This window comes from Epinephelus lanceolatus, chromosome 1, assembly GCF_041903045.1.
Source record: "Epinephelus lanceolatus isolate andai-2023 chromosome 1, ASM4190304v1, whole genome shotgun sequence".
Taxonomy (NCBI): domain Eukaryota; kingdom Metazoa; phylum Chordata; class Actinopteri; order Perciformes; family Serranidae; genus Epinephelus; species Epinephelus lanceolatus.
The window spans coordinates 43,574,075-43,599,364 of NC_135734.1; the positions used below are offsets into that span (position 1 = coordinate 43,574,075).

General features: G+C 40.0%; 1 protein-coding gene across 2 annotated transcripts in view; it reads left to right on the plus strand.

Annotated features, from left to right (window-relative positions):
* The window catches only part of LOC117257158 (alpha-tectorin-like), a 33,879-nt gene extending 14,209 nt beyond the window's left edge, over positions 1-19,670 (plus strand). The window contains exons 7-14 of one of the 2 annotated variants that reach the window (XM_033627101.2): positions 874-1,076; positions 2,767-2,904; positions 3,342-3,532; positions 3,749-3,900; positions 6,308-6,550; positions 10,213-10,375; positions 11,163-11,255; positions 16,561-19,670. In XM_033627101.2, the coding sequence (XP_033482992.1) occupies positions 874-1,076; positions 2,767-2,904; positions 3,342-3,532; positions 3,749-3,900; positions 6,308-6,550; positions 10,213-10,375; positions 11,163-11,255 (1,183 nt within the window). In that variant the 3' untranslated portion in view covers positions 16,561-19,670. The remainder of the gene's footprint in view (positions 1-873; positions 1,077-2,766; positions 2,905-3,341; positions 3,533-3,748; positions 3,901-6,307; positions 6,551-10,212; positions 10,376-11,162; positions 11,256-16,560) is intronic. The other variant, XM_033627102.2, reaches the window with a different exon arrangement.
* Positions 19,671-25,290: the final 5,620 nt, after the last annotated feature.

Genomic DNA, 25,290 nt, shown 5'->3' on the forward strand with positions numbered 1-25,290 from the left:
TTTCCTAAAATGTTGAGGCAGAGGGCACGTGCTGTAGCTCTGGTTGAGGGTGAGAGGTTGTCATTAAATAGTTTGATGGGCACAGGGAAACAGAGATCTGTGTGGGTACATGAGACCCTAAAAAACAGGGTGGATCATGGGGAGAACCACCAGTTTTCCTCCGTTGTTTACAAACTGTGAACTTGTTGTCATGACCAGTATAGGCTTTTCCGCTCTGAGTTGACTTTTTTTTCAGAGTTCAGAGCGCTCTGGCAAAAATGCCAGGTGCCTGGAGCGCAGATGCAAGGTGCATAGCAACGCAAAAACAGTAAGCAAAAAGCAAAACAACTGCTAAAATGCTTTCGGTGTGATCAGTGCCTAAGTCACCTCTTAGGTGCTGCACTCTCTGCTACACTGTTCTTACATGCAGAGATAAATATTTGTTATTTACCATTAAAAACTGCTTTTGTTTTAAAAATGCACGACTAAGAAATAATAATTATGTTAAGAAAAGCAAGGAAAAAAATGCTTCATATCTGGTAAAACTATTCATAAGCATATTAATGATGAATTAAATTCAAAACACGATAGTTCATTAGCCAATTTTATTTTTTTCCAAAAGTATTCATATCTGTGATTCTTGGTATCAAATCTGAAACGAATTTTGTGGTATCACCAAACCATATACAACACAAAACCTCTAACGGCCATAAAATAAATGCCTTTCTTTTAATAAAAATCATTATGAAAATATTCTCCTGAGCAAGGCCTTAACATAACATCACACAACCGTCCTCAGAAAAGGCCTTCATCTTGTAGTTCATGCTGGTGAACATTTTGGAAACATACTCATTCTTCCATCTCCCACTTTCCCTCTCTGACCTCATGGAACAGCTGTAACCTCCTGACGCAGGAATCCTTCACAGCTTGTCATGACAACGTCGCAACAGGGCCCTACGTAACTGCCTGCACAAACACTTTGTGCCATTATCCTGCTGGGGACGGACTCAAGTGTCAGTTCCTGGAGGCCTACGCCAGAGCCTGCAGCCTGTACACCGATGACAACATTGAAAGCTGGAGGTCAAACGCCGCCTGCTGTAAGACTATCCTTCAGTGCTGAGTTATGCAAAGAAAAGATGATTTAAAGGGTTGGTTTACTTAGACTTAGATGTTATAGGGATCCTTTGATGATTTTCAACCAGCTTTGGATCATAACAATGTGGGTAGTATGTGTAAATAAACTGTGGTAAACTTCTCCATCTTACTAGCGCCCAGATCGCCCTGCTCATCTCCTAGCTCAAAGACTATTGCTGACTGTTGAGCTGTTGCATGAACTACGGGTTGTATTTTTGCATGAACTTCCATCATAGACACAAAAAGTATAGAAAAGGATTGAGACAGAGACCCCAACCACATCCCCTCAAACACAGACCAAACTTTTAGATGACTGTTTCAGTACATTTCAAAATAATTTGTTACCAGCCAGCCACCATATTGTTTCCTGTGGCAGAACGTTCAAGCTCGCATTTATTGGTCAGTTGTGGCGCAGTGCATTCTGATAGTTGTAGGTTTTTTACCTCTTGAGTAAAAGCCAATGCACAGCCCTTTTCCCTCTGTTTTCTCTGGTCATGTCGTGCCAATTTTGAAAGTCTTCCTATTGGACAGACATACTCGTTTTAAAAGAAGAAGTCTTTCCAGCAGTGAAAGCACCATCTTAGTTTGAAGTGTTAGCACGACAGCATTTGCTAATTAGCACTTTTTAAAAAGTTAGCTGAGACTTGTGGTAATGTCATTAGTTTTGCAGGTATTTAATCATAAACTAAACTGGATATGTTACAAATTTGACATGATGAAGTCAAGTGATGACAAGTCAGCAGGATTCATCCTCTGAGGAAGATAAAAGTCTGAACCAACCTTCATGGCATTCTGTAGTTGTCGAGACATTTCAGTAAAAACCACTCATGTTCACCTCATGGTGGCGCTAGAGGATAATTCAGGGGTTCGCCAAACTAAATAATTTGTTGTCTGACAACCACAAATCTTTGTGACTGTATTTTGTATTTTGTGGGTCTTTATTTAATGTTATGAGCATTAAAGGTAAAAGCAGCATGTGTATACATTCAGTAGGCTATATCTTCAGTAGCTAGCTAACCCTACACTTCTTAGGGTTTGAGTTTGGTTTTGAAATGGGGCAAGAAACTTATATCTCCTTCTAACGTAGAGTATCATTAATACACGACGTGCCCCAGGCACAACATTTAGCTCCAAATCCACAAAACCAGCCTGACAATGAAAGAAATCTAAAATGACTGCATTAGAGTCAATGGAGCACAGCTGTGTTTTTGACGAATCCTAGTCAGAGCTGGCTAATGCTAAGCTATGGTTGGCCAGTCTGTATTTGAGGGGCAGGACTTAGCGAAGGGTGAATTAAAGTACTGACATCAACAGTCCGTAACAGAAATTCATGCTCACTGAAGAACACCGATGAAGGGGGAGTTATTCTTGCATAAATCTGAAATGTTTCTGTTTGGCAATCGTAATTATTTCACAAGGTACTGAATACCCATGCCAAAATTCCAGATGTGTTATGTATAAAGAGCAGGTAATGACAGTTTTCACCAAATAAGTTCACAAATGAAAACACCAACAATATTTATGTTAATTTCTAAGCAACTTGGTTTTAGTTGGTTGGATGTTAAAAGACAAGGCAGCACCTGTTTCACGTGTTGTTCTGCTGTTCTTCTCTCAACCTGTAACACCTCTCCCTCTGCCCGTCTCTCTCTGCAGCTCAAGGACCTCAGGCCTACTGTCAGGACCAGTACTGCAGTCCTGATGAATTCTGCGGCGATAAGAGCAGTGGTGATGGAACCCGGTGCCACTGTCGGGCCATATTTGCCTCCCCATACAGAACTGAAGACACTTTGGGTAAGATGGCTGTTACACAACAGAGTGATGATGTTCAGCTCTGCAGTGTCGACCTGCTGAACTCAAGTTACATCATGAGTTTGAGTGTTCAGTCGCAGTTGTTCAGCTGCACCATCCCACAAATGAACTAAGGCAACTGTTATCAACACATGGTTGCAGTGAATGACGTTTCACCTACTTAATAAATGGTGATGTAAGTTAGCATTGGTGGAATGTAACTAAGGACATTTACTCAAGTACTGCACTTAAGTACAAATTTGTGGTAGGCCTACTTGTAATTTACTTGAGTATTTACATTTCATGCAACTTCATACTTCTACTCAACTTCATCTCTTTTTACTCCACTACATTTGTCTGACGGCTCTAGCTGCTTTTATAACGCCTGATTCCAAACGTTTGCACAACACTGATTGTTTTCATTTCTGTCCTGTGTTCAGGTGACCCAGCGGTCTGTGATGGGAGCTCTCAGTCAATTACTCTGGTTGGTTGTCTCCTGGAGGACAAAGACATCAGCTACACTGACTTACACCTCTACGACAAAACCTGCAGAGCTGAAAAGGACGACACGACCCACCTGGTGACTATAAGCTTCGACTCTAGCACCAACCCCTGTGGGACGATGATCAGGGTGGGTGTCTCTCCACTACTTTTTATTAACTCTCAGTAAGCAGCCAGATGTCCTTTGTAGGCTTTATCATTCTATAGTTGCTGCTCTGACCTGTGAGCCCCTTGTTCCCCATAATGCTGGTTACAGTGAATGTCTTGAAAAAACATCAAATATAACAAGGAGAAGCTATAACTCATTGGTCTTCTGCAGTAACAATGACTCCCTGTGACTTTGCAGATGAACAGTGATGACGAAATTATCAACAAGAACGCCATCAAGCTGGAGACCACTAACAAGGAATTGGTTGACTTCACCTGCCCCTTTGTTATTCCAGATATTAACATCGATTTCTCAGTCAACATCAAAGTCAAAAGTGGTACCAGTGGCAGGTGTGTCCTGGTTAGGGGTTCAACAATATTTCATGGCGAGACAAAATAAGTGGCAGTGTGCAATGGAGTAGATTGTTTTATCCTAATTTAAACATACCTCCTCCTGCCCCTGTGGGTGAGGTAAAATATATAAAATATACAGCATAATGTCACGTATTAATAAATAATAATCAACCCCTAAGACTCCTACCCCAACTCTGAGGTGCAAATACCTAAATCCCGTTTTTACCTTTAAGTAAGGGTACGGCAAAAATAAATATGTGTAACGAGTTTGTCACACCACTGAAAAATATGTTATTAACCACCCAACCAAATCTGAATAATTAAAAAAAATGCAAGGATACGATATTAAGTTTCAAAATCATGAAACACTGAGCAGTATCCTCCTCTGAAGATCGAGTTGCTGCCAGGCTGCTGCAAAGCCAAGGACTCTTGTTAGGTGATAAGCCTGTAGCACGGGCACACACACACACACACACACATACGACTCCTGAGCCGGACAATCAGCCTCACAGCAGCTCACCCAGTAGCACAGTCTGTGGTAGCACAGCACACTTTCTGAACCAGGGAATGGAGGCCGCTGCATTGGGATAGCCTCTCACCTCAGCAGCTAACGTTAGCACAAAGCACACACCCACAGCATGGGCAATAACTGCTGGAGAGCCGGGCAGCCATTTCTGTCTAATAGACTGAAAGGTACGTACTTGTGTGGAAGACCCTACGCTGTAGCCTTATGCCTTTATGAGCATTTATACTTGTGCAGTGGTGTGTCTGTGTCACTCTGCAGTTACACCTCCAAAACATTTGTCAGCGGCGGGTTTTCTGAGAAGTGCTGTAAAGTTTACTTGATTAAAAACACACATTAAACATGGATTCAACATAGATTAATAGAGACAATTTCACAAGTACACAAATCAGCTTCACTATAACTCGCAGCATTCACAGACAAACACTTGTCTTTATCTGGACACATTTTCCCCACAAATACAACACGCTAATGTTTTAGCACAAGCCTATGGCATTTTACATTGTATGAATTAGCCTAATGGCTAGCAGACTTTTCCACTACTCATATGAAGCCAGGGACAACAGCAACATTTAACAAAGGCAATATTACAAAATTCGGCTCCATTACATCTCACAAGGTTCACTGACAAAACAACTGTCTTATACTAAACAAATTTTCCAAACAAATACAACATGCTAACGTGATCAGCACAAGCCTATGGCATTTTACATTGTATAAATTAGCCTAGCGACCAGCGGAGATTTCCTCTGCTCATATGAAGTCAGGATAAATCACACACAAATCACACTAGAGTGCTATTTTTGTGGAGGCTTTATTGTCTTCACAATTTCTTGTTTCTTAACTGTGAAATAAAAGTACATAAAAGCTTCATTTCCACTGAGGGAAATGGTTTCAGCTTACAAAAATAGACAGGAGGTCTGCGTCACCGCAACATGTAGTTACATTTCTGGGGAGGTGCACGTCAGGCTACGGCGCAGGGTCCAATATAGGCTCTACTTCGACACAGAGACTACGGCGTAGGTACGGCATCGATTTAATGCAGAAGTATAATTCCGCTTTAGTGATGACTACTTTGCTTGTGTTAACATGATTGTAGCATTTAACAGAGATGTTTTTTTTATGTATCTATTTAACTGAAAGAGTTCAGAGAGCTCATGGAACGTAGCAAACTTGCCGCTCATTCACAGGGGCTGAATGAAATGACACAGATGTACGCACTGCAGTCTATGTTAGTGTTTGTATTGACGCAGTATTTATATAGTTGGGGAGGGGTTATGATAAGGGTTGCTCCATCACATTATCGAGCAGGCTTTTGACTTGCCCAAAAAATCCTGGACACAGAAATTGTGAAAAACAGTTTAACAGAAATCACTGAATTTGCTTTACCCGGACTTTAAAGGTTCAGAGTGTAGGATTTAGGGAGATATGTTGTGAGAAATGCAATATTATTTGATAAGTGTAACTTCTTTAGTTTATAAACACCTGAAAATAAGAATCATCATATTTTCAATACCTTAGAATGAGTCATTTATATCTGCATAGGGAGCGTGTCCTTGTCCACAGTCTGCCATGTTGCACGACCGTGTTTCTACAGTATCCATGAAAGGACAAACCAAACACCGGCTCTAGATAGGGTCATTGTGTTTTCTCATTTTTGCATCAGCCATTATAGTCAGCAGGCCCTCCATGACAAGCAGTTTTGGGAAAACACTGATGTTTTTTTTTATGTGAAATTGCTTAATTCATTGTTTTACCCGTTAAAATCACTCGCCCCTTTAACTGAAATACTTGAGTAAATGTACTTAGTTACAGGATACAGGAGTTTAGAGGTTTCAGTGGTGAGTATAACAGAGCTGATGTGTGTGCGTTTGTTTGCAGCCCTTCAGTGGCCTATGTTACAACTGGAATTTGGAACTACGTTCTGACCATGAAGGCCTACACTGATGCTCAACGCACACAGGAAGTGACCGGGGACACCAAGCTCAAACTGAGCCAGAGGGTCTGGTTCGCGCTGGTGGCAAACGGCCTGGATGATAAAGTTGCTTTGGTGATACAGTCCTGCTTTGCAACCCACGAAGATTCAGCTGATGCAGATCAGAAATATCACCTCATCTCGGATCGGTGAGAGACACACAGAGGTGGTTACCCAGTCTGTTGACATGGAGTTTCTTGTCAAGTTTTCATAGAGCCCCAAAATAATTTTCGCTGTCACTGTTAGGTGATGGCTGGATTTAGTTCCAGGGCAAAATATAATATATATAGATAACACACTCATGCCTGTACAGTAAATAAGAAGCTACCCAGCAGCCCATATACATCCACTAGACATGGAGGGAAACAGCTGTGTTGCCTCTGCCCAAAGGTAACACAATTCAGTTGGCACCACCTCTAAATCTCACTATATAACTACCTCTATCTTATTTGTTTAAGCAGAACAAAAACAGAAATGTAAGAATGTCAAAAAATGCGTTTTACATAGGGCTGTGTGTCGGGCTATTTCTTGAGCAGGAACAGCAGTGGATTCTCCACTGGTTGCCAAGGTGGAGCTCAAACCAGAGCTTAAAAGAGAATGGTTACTGGACTTCTTTTGGCTATAGTGCAGGTTAGAGCCTATGCCCAGCTGACATTGCGTGAGAGGCAAGGTACACCATGGACAGGTTGTCAGACCATCACAGGGCTGACACATAAGCCCTTTTTACAAAGAGTTCACACCATAGGACCGTTACAAAGTACCATCATTAAGTCACCTTTGCTCTTTAACACGAAACCAAACAATGTGTAATTTTACATAGCATACCAGCATCCCAAAAGTAAGAGAGGAGTGACAGGCGTGACATTAAACACAACAGCGTTGGCCTCTAGTGTGGCATGTAATGTGCACATCAGGAGACTTTCTAAACAATAACAATGGAATAACATGGCAATAACAATCATTTACTGTCCCTGTTATAAGGCAGCTGATCTCTGTTCGGAGGGTAAGGAGTGCCCAGACCTCTGTCTCACCAATTTGTGGATATTTTCAGCTGCTGTTTTCCTTTTTGAGTTAGCTGCTAACTGCTTCTAGCTGCTTTTTAAATCTCCCAGGGGTGGGTCACACACATTACACGGCGTCAAAGTGTCACACCCATTCCATCTGCAGTTGTCTCAAGGCCCCCAGGGAGTGCATCCAGCTTTGAAGCCAATTTTGGGAGAGGCTTAACAGTGGTACTGCTATTTTCAGGGTCCATCAGGTGATACCAATGGGCCCAAAAATACTTTTTACCATAAACATACACTGGGAAAGAGACGTCTAGAAATCAGTGGATACATTTCTTTTTGAGCATCACAACCCTGTGAAATGACTCGTTTTACTATCAAGATTTAATCAATTTGGTCTGATAGCATTTTGAAGGTCTATTAGAGCTGCAAGATTAAATTATTTTATCCCCAATCGAGTTTGCAAAGTGCTCAACCTGTATTCAGCCAAGTGGCTGTTGGAAGTTGGCTTCTTGGCTGCACTTGGCCGTGTAGACACAAGTTTCTAGTGCGCTTGCTCTGTGGGCCCAATGATGCAGAAGCAGCGCCCATCATGTGGGTAATTTAATACCGCAGAGATAGAGCTTTTTTGACTTCATGCGCCACTGAGCAACTTTCATAGGAATGAACGAAGCCCCGTCGCCAGTGCTGTACCCAGGTCTTTTAGTACATCCATGGTCACGTCCTGCCAGTTGTCCCTTTTACACAGACGTCGATTCAGCACTGTTACATCCTCCGCTGCCAGTTTATAAACGAAAAAACTCTGTCACCACTTTGCACATTTGTACCTTTTATAAAGAACAGCTAGGCATAGTTATGGGCATGACATTCCTGCCTTGAACAGGCAGTGTAAAAGGGGCTATAGAAACAGACAAATATTCACATTCACTCATACGGGCTACTCAGAGTCAACAGTTAACCTTAGCTGCATGTCTTTGGTCTGTGGGAGGAAGCTGGAGAACCAAGAGACAAGGGGAGAACATGCAAACTCCACACAGAAGGGTCCCAGCTGGCCGGCGGCTTTGAATCCAGAACCCTTTTAAAAAGATGGTATTTTGCACAAGTTATCTGCTGTGTTAATTAGCTTACAAGTAGCTCAACTGGCTGACTGTATGTTATAGCAGTACATTAGCTTGATGTTTCTTTGGTGGAAAATTTCAATGGCACTGATGCTGAACACATCGGTCCCATGTTGCAGGTAACTGAATTACTGAAGTATTTGCATTTGTCACAAATGAGCACCAAACTAACTTTGATTTGCTGGTTAAAACAAAATCTATTGTTTCCTTGATAATGTTGCATTGTGAACAACAAATCTATCTTTAAGTAGGCAGGAAGAGAGCTTGTTAACATTAGCAGTCAGTGGCAGAAATAAACAACTCACGGAGGTAACACTGAGTTACATTATGATCCTTCCAAGCTCTATTAAGTAAAAATAAGTATTGGGCGAAGGTAAATTATAACGTTCTTAAAACGTAGTTGTAGTTGTTTGTGAAAAACCTGAATAAGTACAGTAGTTTGGAGGAGAAATTTGCATGTATGCAGTATGGATCAGCTTTTTGAAAAAATGTTTTCATGTGAAAGAGGGTTATTTTTAAGGTTGTTTCATAAATGTCTATGATTGGATTTATGCTCACTCAAAAGTTGTATAATGAAGGGTTTGATTACTTCAAAAACAGTTATGTTATTTATTTTTTCATATTGTAGATATTTTTGTTTTCCTGGCAAAAAGGGAATAAATAACATTAAAAAACAAAATATACCACAATAACAACAAGAACAACAGAAAACACTGACATCTGCAACCAGCCAAATTGTTATTTTAATTTAAATTTAAATTAAAGCGCATCCATGGTCTGGAGGAATTACTTGACCGCGTCAGCAGGAAGTTTAATGACTAAACAGAGTCAGACAACCTCCTTGATGCCAAAACACAGAGGCTTAACAAGGATGATCTTTTGTCAGTATTGTGTTTACAGCTTGTTGTGCTGCCCCCGAGTGGACAAAAACTTAATTTCATTCTCCTACGCACCTGTCCATCAGAAGTGCATTAGATTTAAAACCACGTGGTGGTCAAAATTCCCCACTTAAACCTTCAAGGATATCACATTAATATTTAAGCTTTTATCAACTTCATAGCTTTTATACAGAACCACATGTTTGGAGCAAGTAGCTTGTGAACTATAATGTACATTAATTACAAATGTAGTTACTTACAAATGAAGTTACATACTAATGTTTAAATTCAAGCCTAAATAGGTTTTGTGTGGGATCTGAAAGGACTCAGGTGTAACGAGAGGATTTGACGCCAGATTCAGATTTGATACATTTTATGGAACATCGAACGACTGCAGCTGGTGATTAGGGCTGCAACAATTAGTCGACTAATTGACGACTAATCGACGATTAAAATAATCGGTGACTATTTTTAGTAGTCGACTAATCAGTTTGAGTGATTTTTCATAGACAAGTACTATAAAAGTGCCCCAAAATACTCTTACTGCAGCTTCTTATGTTCAAATATTGGCAGCTTTACACACTCTCCCATAACAGTGAACTAAAGCCCTTTGGCGTGAATACGAAACAAGACATTAGATGACATAATTTTGGGGTTTGGGAGAGCCAGATCGACATTTTTCAACATTTTAACACATTTTTCGATAAAATGATTAGTCGACTAATCGAAGAAATAATCAACAGATTAGTCGACAATAAAAATAATCCAGCCCCACTGGTGATGTCGTATGTGTTTTCTTTTTTCTGAGCAGCTGTCCGAATACTGATGACAAAACTGTGGAAGTGGAGAGTAACGGACAGGGAACATCCGACTTCTTCTCCTTCAGCATGTTCCAGTTTTTTGGGGAAACCAGAGCCGTCTACCTGCACTGCAGAACAAACCTCTGTATCAAAAGCAAGGAGGTCTGCGTCTCGGTAGGCTCCCAAAAATACTCACACGGACACAAATACGTGCGAGTGAAATTTCATCCTGTTAAACCAGTACATCGGGTTTTGGATCAGCCACAGGAGCATTAGTGAGGTCCAACACTGATGTTAGGTGATAAGCTCTGGCTCACAGTCCAGTTCATCTCAGAAGTGTTGATGAGGTTGAGTTTTGGGCTAAGTGCAGACCAGTTAAGTTCTTCCACATTAAACTGGGAAGACCATTTCTTTATGAAGCCAGCCTTGTGCACAGAGGCACTGTCATGTTCAAACAGAAAAGGTTGTTTCTCACACTGCCACAAAACTAGAATATCTATCTAAAATATCATTGTGGGCTGCAGTATAAAGATCTCCCTCCTTAGGATTCAAGGGGCCCAAACAAGAAAAAAAAGTACACTAAAGTATGTGACTGGGATTAACATCCAACATCAGCGGCGTGTCTCAAATCTGACAATGTCACATCAACGAACACTAAGTTCAAAATTCAGGGGTTCAAGCCTTAAGGGCTGAAACCCTTTTTTTGTTGTGCTGGTTTATTATTTGTAATCTTCTTTCAGAATGAAAATACCGGTGACATGGCAAATCATAGACACTTGAAATTTTCACCAACTTAACTTCAAACAATCCATGTTGGCTAGAAATCTGGAATTGGTGCTTGTGGTTTTGTTTTTGTTTTTGCTTCAGTCCACAAATACCTGGATCATTGTTGTTTCTTAAGTGTGCACCGACTGAACCATAAAACTTCATCTGTGTCACTCTCTCTCTGTCTTTAACCTAGAACTGCGACCAGACCAATAGGAGACGCAGATCTGCCAAGTCTAAACTCAAAAATCATACCTCAACCATCGTCACCATGGCCTGGGGTTCTTAGGTAAGACACATCTCTGACAAATAAGAGCCAGTGACGGTGCAGACGCTTTATGTGTGAAAATATGATTCACCTCAACTTCCACTGAAAAACAACAAGGGGATATGATGTAAACTTCCTGTGTAGTGGAGTTTGACCTTTGAATTTATGCGTCCAAGCAAGATAAAGGTTTGACAGGAAAAAAAATGAATGTCTATTTAATAGCTTTTTCTGAAGCTTTCAACGGGAAAAACTGGGTAGGGGTCAAAGTCACCAGCCAGAAGTCAAATGACCAGGAGTCAAAATCACTGACCAGGAGTCAGAAGAGAGTTAGAGAAAGATCAAAGTTCAAAGCTCCATATTTGACAACATAAGCCCCATTTCCACCAAACAACCAAAAGTAACCCTTCAGACATGGTACCTAGACCCTAGCGTTTCCACCACAGACAGTTCCCTTAAATGTGGGCGGGGAAGTCTGCATCTCGGTTATCGTCCACAGAACGAGGCTGCACGCCAACATTTTCAGAACAAAATAAAACAGAGAGAGTCTCTCTCCATGGGATATTTTAAAATAACGGGTTTGTGTATTTAGTCCTTCTCAGGCAAGCTCAGGGGTTTTAGTGTTGCCGTAGCCCACAGGAACGACGCTTCACAACGCTTCTCTTTTCTCCGAGTGAGGATTAGAATAGTTCACATAACCCCACCAAAATTAATATATATGAATGCTTGCAGATCCACTCATTACTAAAAGTGAATGTCATATAAAAACTTAAGTAATGGTCAAAGTTAACATTCCAAGTTAACATTCCACCTTAAAAGTCACCAGCAGTCAGCCCAGTGAATTAAGTTACTTTTTTCTCAGACTCCAGCTGCTGTGAGAGGCAGCAAAACATCCTTTAATTTTATAGTTAGAGTTAACAAATAAAACTCTCCACAGTATGAACAGTGGTTACATGAGCCTCAAAACCAGCCACAACTCAGCCCTGAGCAGAGTGGCCGTCCTCTACTGACCAATCAACAGACTGCAGTGTTCACAGCTCCACCTTTTAGTACCAGATCTGTGTGCTAGGTACCCCAACAGAGGGGGGACCAAAAATTGGGACGGTACAGAACAGCTCCATGGGTACCATCCACAACTTTTCACAGTGGAAATGGAAAAAAAGCGTACCAAACTGAACTGTACCATACTGCTTGGTGGAAATGGGGTCATACATACCTGTACATGAAATCAACTAAACCATCTCGATCATAAATGAGGATGACCATGAGACACAGTTAAAGCTCCTCAAAAAAATAACAAATAGACTTTTTCCAAAGGTCAAAAATTAGATCTCTCTTGCAATATACAAGTTGTTTGGGTGTATGTGTCAAAAAAAAGAAACAGCATCATTATCACCACTGCTGTTTGAAAGTACAGAAATAAGCAAAGAAGAGCTGCAGGGCGACTTTAGTCCTGAGACAAAACAAATGGTACAACTCAGTTAACTTCTCCCTATCCAAGAATCAATCCATCAAACATAAAGGCTGCCCTCCTACTTCCACCTGTACTGGACAACAACTGAAAATAAGATCAACTTTTATTTTAACACAACAAAACAATTTAAATTTTTAAATCACAAATCTACCAACATGTAATCCTTCTGCATCTGGTCATTTCTGGTGACTACTAACAGGGGCTTCAAAAGAAAAATTAGCCAAGATCTGCCCCCACAACAGTCTGATAGAGGAGTTCCTGGTTACTCTGCAAGAGAGATGCTGCTACATACAGACTCCTCTGACATCAGAGTCTCAAATGCTGTGATGGAGGTCAGGATGAGGATGAATTGGAGGGCACAGGTGGTGGTTGACCATGCTGAGGAACAGCTACACCACAATGTGCTAGTTGGAGCAGTGGTGTTGGGACAGGCACAGCTTGGTGGCATTCCAAGACCTCTTTATGACAGAGCTCAGGAAATGGATAAGTGTCACATGGTCCAGGAAGAGATGAGGGCAAGAGTGGATGGTGTGCCAGCAGGATGGAGGGGATTAGGGCTGTGTATTGTTTAAAAAAGTACAATACCAGTACCAATACCAGTACCCTTAAAATGATACAGATACCAATAGAGCACTCTATTCGATACCCATAATGTCAAAGGAGTGGTAGTACAGCCATATGTCCGTCAGCCTGTATGGGTTGTAGCTGCTGCTGCAGGAATGTGAGCTCCATGCTAAGTATAGTGAGAGTCAACCTGCACACACAGTGACAGGGCTAGCCGTCATACAGCTAACATTACTGAACGGTTAATAACAGGTTAAACAGTCAGACAGAGTTGAGCTGTTTCAGTGTTGGTGTGTTGTTGGGACTATGTGACGGCTCGGTGTTGGATGACAGCTGCCATTACTGTGTTAGCTTGTGCTAACGGGGCGGATGCTGACTGACCATTTACAGGGACGAGAGCGGCTCTGGAGGCAGCAGCAACTTATTTTATTTATTTGTTTATTTGAATGGGACAGTGCACATTGATGAACATGTTAAAACATGTAAAGATGCCGGATTGTAGCTTGACGCTAATTTCCATCCGTAGTCCCATTAACATAAAAACAAATTAAGACAGTACAACATTTCACAGTAAGAAAAAAGGAGCAGTAGCAATAAAACAAGCACTAACAGTGAAAAACACATTGAAAAACACAAACCATAATATACAGACAGACAGATAAATTGCAATACAGATTGACTGTGGGTGGAGAGCTAGCCCACAGGTAGGGAGACCATAAGAGTTTCGTTTTGAAGAGTAAAGTGCATAGGTGCTGGGTAAAGTGTCAAGTGCTAAAGTGCATGAGTGCCAGATGAAATTGCACAAAGCCCTAAAGTGCACATCAGTTTAAAGTGCCAGTTTGTATTGCACGAGGCCCAGTACACTCAGTTGCACATGCAGAAGCGTGTAATTATTGCACTAAATGTGATACATAAATGTATTATGTAAACACTACTGATGAGAAAAAATCATACACAAAAGTACTGTGTAATTTTTGTATACATGTAACGGAAAAAGAAAGAAACTCTGATGATGACCCAACAATTGAATTGCATTACAGGTTACAGGTGGTCGCATGTTTGATTTTCTAGTAACCTTGCTTTCAGCTTCCCCTTGAAAGTGCTAAGAGTGGTGCTCTCTCTGATAATGACTGGGAGGTTATTCCAGCTTTGCCCACCTTTTATGGATAGAACATTCTGACCAAAGGTGGTTCTTCTGTGTGTAATTTCACAGTCACCTCTTGTGCCTGACCTAGTACCATGTCCTGTGAGTCTTTTTTTATGGATGAACTCTTTGACAGGAGCTGGTGCTGGTCCGTGTAAACATTTGTATATGAAACAGGCATTTTTGAATACTTTTAAATTTTCAAAGTCTAGAAATTTGTGCTTTTCCAGGACCTTACAGTGATGATGGGAGTTTGGTTTCTGCTCTGTTATACATCTGCTCTATGGGTTTTAAAGTTGAGGTGCTTGCCCAGTTTGTGAAGCAGTAGTCAATATGAGAGAGAATCAGGCTGAAAAGATAGGTTTTAGCTGCATCATCTGTTAAGAAGGGCCGAATTTGTCTAAAATTTAATAGATTAAAGTTTACTGTGTTTCTGACTTTTTTAATGTGTTTCTTGAAAGTCAGGTTTGAGTCCAAGACGACTCCGAGGTATGTGAAGTGGGAGACCAGCTCTAATTCCTCCCCGTCAAGAAACACATTGGACCTTTTGATGTCAGTAGGGCGTTTGCTGAACATCATGCACACTGTTTTTTTTGTGTTTAACAGCAGGCAGGTGTTTTTCAGCCAATGTTGTATGTTGTGCAGCGCATCCGTGAGCCTTAGAGAGATGTCTTTTGCGTCATTTCCATAAGTAAAAATGACCACGTCGTCTGCGTACATTTGTGCATTAAAATCACTGAAACTGAAAGTTTGGTGATCCAGCAGGGTGTTGGGACGGTCCCAAATCAAACCCCTGGTGCAAAAAAGATCAAATGCAGGTATTGTTCGACTGGGTACATTTTGAAACAACTTGGTACTGGGTTATTTCAGTTGATTCCGTAAAGGTATCAACTACAGATACCCTGGCTTAGTTTGAATACTGCAGTGGGGCATGTAGACTGGATGGGAGCAAGCTATCGACTGCAAGATTACTTTGTAAAAGCTCTGGAAGACTGAGCCATTCCAGATCATGTTCCTGATCCCCAGCCCATCCAACCTTTTACAGTAGGGTCTGGCAGACTCACTGGTGTGCACACTGCACCAGAAAAAGGGATCCCTGGAGCATATCCTGAGTTCTTCTCTGAAGGTACACAAGAGTGGTGCTACAGGTACCCTCAGCAGATGCCATCTATACTGGGGGAGAGATGGAGAGTGATGTCCAAAATAGCAAGGCAAGCAGTCCTGCTGGAATTCAGCAAATTACTCAGATGTGTTAGGTGAGTTTCAGAGGCGAGGATGGCCAGCTCAGTGAGGTTGGCAGTCCCTTTGCAGGGCCTTAAAGCTCTTTGGCATCACAGGACTATACAGGAAGACAACCATCAGGATTGTCACTCCTCTGCTACTTGGACACAAGCTGGGCCTGATCAACCCTGGTTGGATCCCCTGAGCAAGAGTGTCTTGATACAGACTCAAATATAAACCAAGATTCTGTCACTGTATGGCCTATTTCTCGCCTATAATGTCTTCAGAAACATATCTGAGTGCACTGTTTGGCTGTAATATGAGAATTTGTGAACAAGAAATTCTTCTTGTATTGTAGAACGGAGGCTAAAAATGCTGTGATCAAATGGTAAACCTAAGCAGTGCTGATCAAATATGAACCAAGATTCTGTTCATATTTGATCAACACTGCTTGCATATTTTTCGCATCAAATGTTTTCAGGAACTTATTTTAGCTCACCGTTTAACTGTAATTCGAGCTCGTTTGTTACCAACTGGCCGCCATATTGGTCCCTGTGTCAAAGCGGTCAAGCCTGCATCTCAGCTACCAGCGGCATCTTTTATTGCGTTTATTAGCATTGTAGGTTTTCTACCTCTCCCCTGTTTTCTCTGGTCATGTAGCATCAATTTCAAAAGTATTTTTGAGTTTCTACAGTATAGACAGCCCAGTTTTGTGAGAAGACCATCTTTCCAGTAGTGAAATACTACTTTAAATACCAGCACATTCTTCAGGATGCAGGCACCCAATGTAGAATAAGCAGAACCACACCCTCTGCCCCCTTGCTGTCTATATAATATATTTAGAATTCTACTGCTTACCTCACTATCTGCGAGACAGAAGAGAGACGTTTTCCTGCCATGATAACTTTCCATGGTTGTCTTCTCAGGTTGTTTCCACGGTAACTTGGAATGGGCAACAAAGTGTGGACCTCCAGAATGATTCCTGATGAAGAATCTGGACCCCTGAATTTCTCTGATTTCATGGACAACACCTTCTGAAAAGATTAGCTCAGTTATGATTGCTGTGAAGCCACGTAGCACACATAACTGTAATTTGAGGGGTTAATCTGAAACATCAGTTAACTGATGTCTGATTCAACAGCAGCTCACAGGCAAAACCATAGACTGTGTATAAAGACATACGACGCGTCTCCACTTACTCCCACTGTACATATGTGAAGCTAAAATATCCCAGATACCGCTGCTGCCGTCTTGCTCTGGTGATGTAATTCAGAGCCAGAGTCTGTGCAGTAGCGAACTCCATGGTATCAAGTTTCCCGCCCATATACCTGCCCTACTTCTCATGAGCAGTGCCACTGAATGCGAGCCCACCGATTGGCTCACACAGGTGTCAATCATATGGTAGCATTAAACAACTGAACAAACAGCAGCATGATTAGAACCATCTTAAATGACACAAACCATCTTTGGGAAAAAATTATTTGATGTGTACTTGTGATGTGAGTTTTTAGTTTGACCCATGTCCCACCACTAAAATGGAGGAGCTGTCATGTCATCCATCTTTATACACAGTCCATGGGCAAAAGCCCAAAACCATAAACTGTCTGAATGAGAGCGTCGGCCAAATCCTTAAAATGAGAGCATCGAATTAGAACTTAAGAACAGATAATTTCTCATTAACATACCTGAGCATATCTTTGACGGAGGTGAAAAAATAGTTAATCAGTGAAGGTGCAAGGGTCTTGATTCAACAGTTATTGGACGATTTTTTTCTTTACACACTCCCTCTAGGATCTCTCACAGTGTTATCATAATTATTGTGAGCATTCTTCTGACTGGATTTCAATGATTAGACTAAACTGTAAACTTTCACACATAATGAGGAGATTTATTGAATTTGCATTCATTGCTGCGATAACAAGATTGTGATTTCCTGGAGGGACTGATTCTGTAATTCATACTTTTACTCTATTAATACTACTATGGTGAAGCTTTTAATTGTAACCATCCTAAAGATAGAAGAGCACATTTTAAAGAAACAGTCTGACAGGACATGGTTAGCTGTGTTTAGCATAAAGACTGGAATGCAGCTGAGTGCGAGAGGTGAGTGTCAGCTGCCTTCACTCGCTCTGTGTTTCTACTTTCAGGAAACCCACAACACAGAGGGATAACACCCAATATACAGTTGTAGACAACTGTCGGAGCCTCACCTCCCACTTCTCCCTTTTCTGTGTTGTAAGATAAACATTTGAAAACAAATTACTTTAGAAGAGTTTTAAATGACTGAAGCAGTTAGCCAGTCTCCCCCAATCACATTTGATTGGATACATTTATGTATGAGACATAAATACATTTTACAAAAAGAGATAATAAAGCTCACTAAAGAACAACACTGGGGCTGATGCGGCCACATTTCTTAAATTTTCTTGTATTTCCTCTTATGAGAAGATGCACCACACATTCTAAACCATTTAAATCTGCTGTTACCCAGGTGTGCTGAATGATAAATCCCACTTGATCACAAGTAACCTATTAGCATAAGTAGCACCCCTAAACACTAGATAAGGGCAGGTGTTATGCCATGTGCAACAACTCTGGTACATGCCAGAGCAAGAATTGGAAAGATGCCACCAATAAAAGGGTGTAAGAAGAGGAACTTCAACAGTGGTATCGACATGCTGTTAAATAAAATGTCAACAATGTAAACAGGTGGTTTTCCAGAATGTCAGTACAGGTGCTACAGGAAAATCAAAAACCCAGCAAAAATCTTCACTTGTAAAGTAACCAGTGATTAAAGTGATCAACTAATTGTAGTTGAGTAAAAAAAAAAGAAGCAATATTTCCCTCTGAAGTGTAGAAGAGTAGAAGAAGAAAGTGGCACGAGATTAACATACTCAAGTAAAAAAGTAAAATTATAGTCCTTGAACATAAAAATTATGTTTCCTTGTTTCAGACAAACAATTTGTAAACTTTAAAAATGTAGCGTTTTTCTCTGATCTTGATAAGAGTGCTAGTGAGACAGCAAAAAATAAGAAAACACTTGTGAATCCAAGAAATCAGCAGACAAAATTAGAGCAAAACGTTGTTACAAAAATAAGAGGAAATTTGTTCATATGATGCTTCCTGTATAAGGGCAACTGTATCTTATTTGTTCAATCTGTACACAAACTGAGCAACAACAACAACAAGTGGCTGTACTAACTTCCTGGGGGAAGACAGTTCCAATAAGATACAATGTGTTATTTGTGAGCTTCCAGTTTTAATGCCAAGCTAAGCTAACCATGTCCTGACTCCAGCAGTCACTGTGAAAGACTGCAACTGAAATGCAACTTGACAACTTTTTATCTTTACCTTATTTTTCACAGACAGCAGCCTGGAGGCCTTAGTCCGCTGGTGACAGAAAATCACGTCAGATTTGATAACTACGGACATCAACATGCTTATGATTAATAGAGAAAGATTAATCCATAAAATTACGACTAACAATGCTCAAACTGTGGCCTTAGTGACACCGAGACATGCTGTTCTGCTGTATCACTTGTCCTGTCTATGCATGAAAACAAAAAAAAGCAAAAAAGGGAACATGGGTAAAAGAAAAACACGAGTTTGAGTCCTTTCATTGATTCTTCTGTTCCTGACTTCAAAGTGCACACAAAGGTGGTGGATGATTTTCATTATTAACACACACAATCCACTCCAGTCATGCTACGCAGATGACAAAGCCGCTGCTTTGACCTCTAACCTTAAAGTCATAAGATTTACAGTCAAAACAATAAGAGTCATATATGCTGAACTATAAATAATGGTGTTTAAAGAAGCTCTAATCTAGCTATTTTATGATAACAATTAATCAAATGACAATGTGAAAGGTGTCACTCGTAGTGATTAACCTACAGATAATTATTAGTGAGAGTTTCAGCTCATTGTTTGTCTGACCAACAAAATTACTGTCCTGCTTAACTCTCATCTCTCTCAGTGATGTTTACAGAGTGCAAAATGCTTATGAAAACCAACTGTACTCTACCTGCTCAGCAAAACACAGCAGACAGACACAGTTAGAGACTAGCTGGTGAGCATAGTGGAGCATAAAGCAGCTGAAGAGAGGGATATTTCCCTCAGGAGTTTGAAGACTTAAAACAGAGCTAACACAGTGAATATTGGACTAACTTTCATCAGGTGGTCACAGACAAGTCTCCAAAATAATTATAATATTATTCTGTAACTGATGGATGTGTAAATAATCAGCTATCTGCTAAGAGGTTCACCACATCAACTTAAAGGTGACAGTAAGTCACTGTTGTGTTTACAGTTTGTTCCTGCTGCCCCTTATGAAGCCAAATAATTAAATTAATGCAGGTTTAAGGTGAGTACTTGTTCAGTTCCTCACAATATTTAACGACACAGGGTCAGCTCATCTAACGTTAATTTAGGAGGAGTAGGCTAAATTTTCTCACTTAAAAAGGTCCAGTTTGTGGGATTAAGGGGGATATATTGAAAGAAATGTAATATAATATTCATAACTGTCTTTTCATCACTTTAATCACCTGAAAATAAGAGTTATTGTGTTTTCTTTACCTTAGAATGAGCCGTTTTATATCTTAATAGTTGGTCCAATTAGTTGTCATCCGCGGAGTCCGCCATGTTGTTTCTACAGTAGTTCGGAGCAGACAAAACAGATCGGGCCAATTACCGTTTTCGCCTCGGCCACCGTAGTTCTCTTTCACCTACATACTCCTACATCCAGGCTCAATCAAAATGTCCACCCTCTGGATGTGCGGACCATGGACTGTAAAAATGCGAACTTAGCTCTGGCGGACTTGTACATATTGTGAAGTGTTCACTGTCATCACGTAAAGTCTGAGGGCAGAGACTGCAGATAGACAGCCCTCCTGACTGTTTTACTGGTTGCCGTGGAAACGGTCAACTATTGCTGCTGTCATGTTTAGTGCCTACTCATCTGACCCTGCAGATAACAATCAGATACAACAGATACAATCCCATGTATAGCCTTTTTGTGACTAAAGAAAAAATGTAGGTTATTAATACATCTCTATATAACATGCAGGGTACAAGTGTTTATAATACCTAGCCATAAACCAGACTTATGGATCTTAAAAGATATATATAAACTTTATGTGACCTACACAGCTGCTGTATGTTACAGAGGAACCTTTCAAGCAAAATATTCATTTTAATTATTTGGCTCACGTGCAAACTTTCACTCCGAGCAGACTTGTGTATAACGCTGCTTTCCGTTGTTAATATGGAAGATTAAAAATGCCTAAGTAAATGCAAATCAAAAGAAAAAAGTAAAAATATAATATGTATTTCATTTTTATTTTTTGCATTTACTGCAATAAAGTTCAATGAAAAACATATGCTAAAATTATTAAACCTTTGATTAAATCTTGATTTTCATTTCAACATGTGCTGCTAAATTAGTTTCATGAGGAGTTGCTCGGGAGCTTTCACATATGCATTTCCTTAAACATACATAAAAAGGAAGTACATATTACAGCGTGTACCATATTTCACATTATTTCTTTAATTTGTTTTTATTCAGGTGTTTTAAATCTTTCAAAGTATTTAAAAAAAAAACAGCATTTGCAATAAACACGACTTACTCTTGATTTTCCTGAACCATTTTTTAATCAATATTCATTCCGTTGATACAGTTTTCATTTCATCACAGCAGGCTCGCTAGATTTTGTAATATTTGAATATAGATGATGAGGAGGGTCACTTTGCAGCTGCATCATTTTTATTTAAAGGCGACATCAGGACAAAACATTGGAAAACATTTGGTGTGTGACTGTAAATGACCTGGAGACTGAAGAGTGGTTTTTCATACCAGTTTACTTGTAACCCAGCGTTGTCTCTGGGACTCTGGATTTAATTATCTTTGACAAACTCAAACCTGTGGACATATCTTCCACCCCTCGTGGGTAAAGTGCTGCAGAGAAACACACTGATACAATTTAATGACCATTCAAAGACACGAGGACCATCGCATTGGACCGGATTGCACTGAATAATAAAACAAATGATTTCAGCACAGAGCACTGATTTAAAAAACGCTCCGAGCGCTAAAATTCAGATTGTAGTGATCAGAGTCATCAGGATTCACCTGAGCTCACACAGGTGAACGCTTTAGCACACAGAACATCAGGTAATACACAGGTGAGTGGGATTAATATAGCGTGGAGGCTTCCTGTGGAAATCCAGTTACAGTTTACTGCTGCTTCCACTGTCACTTCTATTAAGATTTAAAAATAAAGTAGATCTTGGCAGCCTTGTGGTGTTGTGCTTCTCCCCTGAGTCACACCAACTTTTAAAAGGTATAATTTGAAATTTTAGGGAATATGGCAATTTGCTTTCGGGTGGAGAGTTAGATGAGAAGAAAGATACCACTCTCATTTCTGTCTGTTAAATATAAAGATACAGCCAGAAGCTGGCTAGCTTAGCTTAGTTTTGCACAAAGACTGGGAAACAGCTAGCCTACCTAAAAGTTAGGCTATAAAGTTTGCCTAAAAGCATGTCTGAATGCTGCTAACACATTAGGTCTCCTTTCTTTAATCTATAGAAAGATTAGTTAATTTAAAAATTTTGGTTGGCAGACTGTGTTAGCTCCAGACTGAGTCAGGCTTGCTGTTTCCCTGTTTTACAGCCTTTATGCTACACTAAGCTAAATTAAGCTAAGCTATGCTAGGCTAGGGTAAGCTAAGCTAAGCAGCTGCTGGCTGTCACTTCATATTTAACAGACACATATAAGATTGATATCAATCCTCTCGTGTTACACTCAGGGCAAATCAATTCCCAAACTGCCAAACTATTCCTTTAACCACTCAGCCCAAATTTGTGTCGTAGTGAAACACAGTGGAAGTTTAAGATTCTTAGCTGCAGTTTCACTGTAACTTTGAAATTCCAAGATTTAAATCCAATGTACAAGTAAAAACAAGTCAATATATTTAACTGATTTACAAATAAATGAAAAGCATTTGCAACATTTACAACTTTCCAACACAGATATGTGTGAATCCAGTTTTTAATTGTGAATCTAAATTCTGCGCTTGTGGATTTGCATTTTAAGCACACTGAGTCTTTTTGTTTATATATTTGCAGATCTGTTTTATGTATGCAAAGTATGTTGTGAGTTTTCAACCTGTTCACACAAATAATAGCTCTCCTTTCAGACGGACAGATGGATCTGAATCGCCTGTTTCCCCCCGAAACCAAGAATTTGACATTTAATCTCACTTTAACTTTAAGGGTTCAGTTTTTCCTCAAAACCAAACCTAAGAGCTTATTTTTATTGCTAAAACAATCAGTCAATTAATTGATGAGCTGGATGTCAGAAAAAAAAATCTGCAGCAAGTTTGATGATCGATTAGTCATTTTAAAGGTATACTCTGCAGGATCATCCTCAAAACACACGGTATTAACTCATACAAAAGTAATTCCTCCCAAAGAAGCAGCACATGTCCAAGTGGAAGCTACAAAAAATGTTGTTTATCACTGTAAACTGAACATTTTGGGGTTTTTGCTCTGTTGGTCAGAGGAAACAAGACATGTGAAGATGTCACCTTGAGGTCTGGAAAACTGTGACAGACACTTTCACTGTTGTCTGACATTTTATAGATGAAACGTTAAAGAAAATCGTCATCAGTTGCTTAATTAGGGAGTTTTTTCTGATCTGCCTGATCTATAATGCCAATAACCACATAAAAACATCCTGTGTGCTAAAGTGTTAACATCCTCAGACAGAGCTTTATACATACAGATGATCCAGTATGTATGACATTGTCACATACAATATTTCAACAAAAACAACAACAAAAAACATTCATTTCCCCATATGCACAAGGATCCATATGGCACAATAAAATAAAATAATCTCAGACAGCAAACATTAAAATACACCAGAATGAAACAGATGCAAAACGCTTGAAAATAACAAGAATCAACACAATAAAGGTCTGAAATTAACCCTCAGTGGACGTCAAATGAAGTAAACTGACCTTTGTGGAGGGAAACATTGTTAAAGTCACCAGTGTTACCAGCAGGTGTTGCAGTGGAGGGCAAACATGTCACTTCTCTGATGACGAGGATACCACCGCTTTCCTTCCTTCAGGTAATTTTTATAAAGAGTCTGAAACTTGCTGCAGAAAGATCCATTTGCTGCTTTATATCCTTCCATGGTGGTGCACTGATCTACACTCCAACATCTATTCTGATAAACAAGTCGGGCTGTTCCCAAATCTGAATTTTCCAGTTTTCCTGTTTGGTATGAATTGAATTTCTAGCTAGTCAGGGAGAAGTAAATCCACTTTTTTCTTATCTGTGGATGTTCTTGTTTAAAAAAATACTCAACATTATTATAGGTGTGGTTTCATCAATATGCCTTTCCATGAACTATCATAAATATCTACATTATATCCTCAAGAGACGTGGACTTGGAACTTTTTGTATGTATTTTAATTTCTTCTTGCTATTTGGGATCAGTAGGATCTGATAGCTATAAAAAACTACACTTTGTAAACGATAATAAAGTCCCAATGTCTTCAAACGAGATGATAATGAAGTCCCAATGTCTTCAAACGCATACCTCCTAATTACCAGCGTCTTAGCTTGTTACTGCTGCTACAATTGGACAAATTTGTTGCCGTATCAAACTGCAAACATTATTAATCATAAATAAACAACTTTCAACCATTAAATGTGATGTGTGTTTGTGTTGAGATTGGCTGCAGACTGACTTGGCAGAGATGGCGGCCATCTTGTTCGTATGTGGATAAGTGTATTGTGGCCTTACTACCACTAGATGGCACAAAAAAGTGTCCACAAACGAGGACAACAGGTCTGAGTAGAGCAGAATGAAGTATAAGGTAAAGGAAACCAAAGATGCGACGTTCTCATATGAGGACACAGGGTCTCAGGAGGATATAAGGCCTAAACCACCCAGATATATGACAGTCCACATTAGACGTGAAGGTCATTTCGAGAAAAATTAAAAAAAAAAAACTAGAAAGCTTACAGCCTGACAAAAATGAATCAGCTGCTGAGAAACTTTGCATTTATTAACCACTTCATCAGAAACAGAATGAGCAGGTGGAGGATGTGACAAGCTAGATTTCAAGTTGATGAGTTGTTGCATTACAAAAAATTTCTAATTATCTAATGTCCAGTATGACAATTAAATATCACCCCTGTAATCAACTTTAGATTACCACAAATCTGTTAAGAAATAAAACAAAAACTAAAGGTGACTAAAGGTTGACTGAGATGGATTTTCTCTCTGTAGCAAGTTTCAAGTCTTTGCTAGTTGATTTTCAGAGAAACCTACGACTATCTGGAAGGAAGAGAATCTAAAGACATGGTGGATGATCTGGAAAATGATCAGCAGCGATGTCAAGTGTGTGATTTCAAGTTAATGGGCCAAAACATGCAAAAGCAGCAGTACAGGTCTTGCAAGTATAACAATAAAGTTTTATTCTGGTGCAAAGAAGCAAAATCATAAAAATCTTACATATCAGTAATGTTGTGTTTTTTAATCTCCCGCCACGGTTAAATTTCAGATTAATTTCAGACCCTAAATACAATCAGAGCTGAGCGGCTCGTCGCTGTGGATTCATGTGGCTCTGATCACGGACAGGACA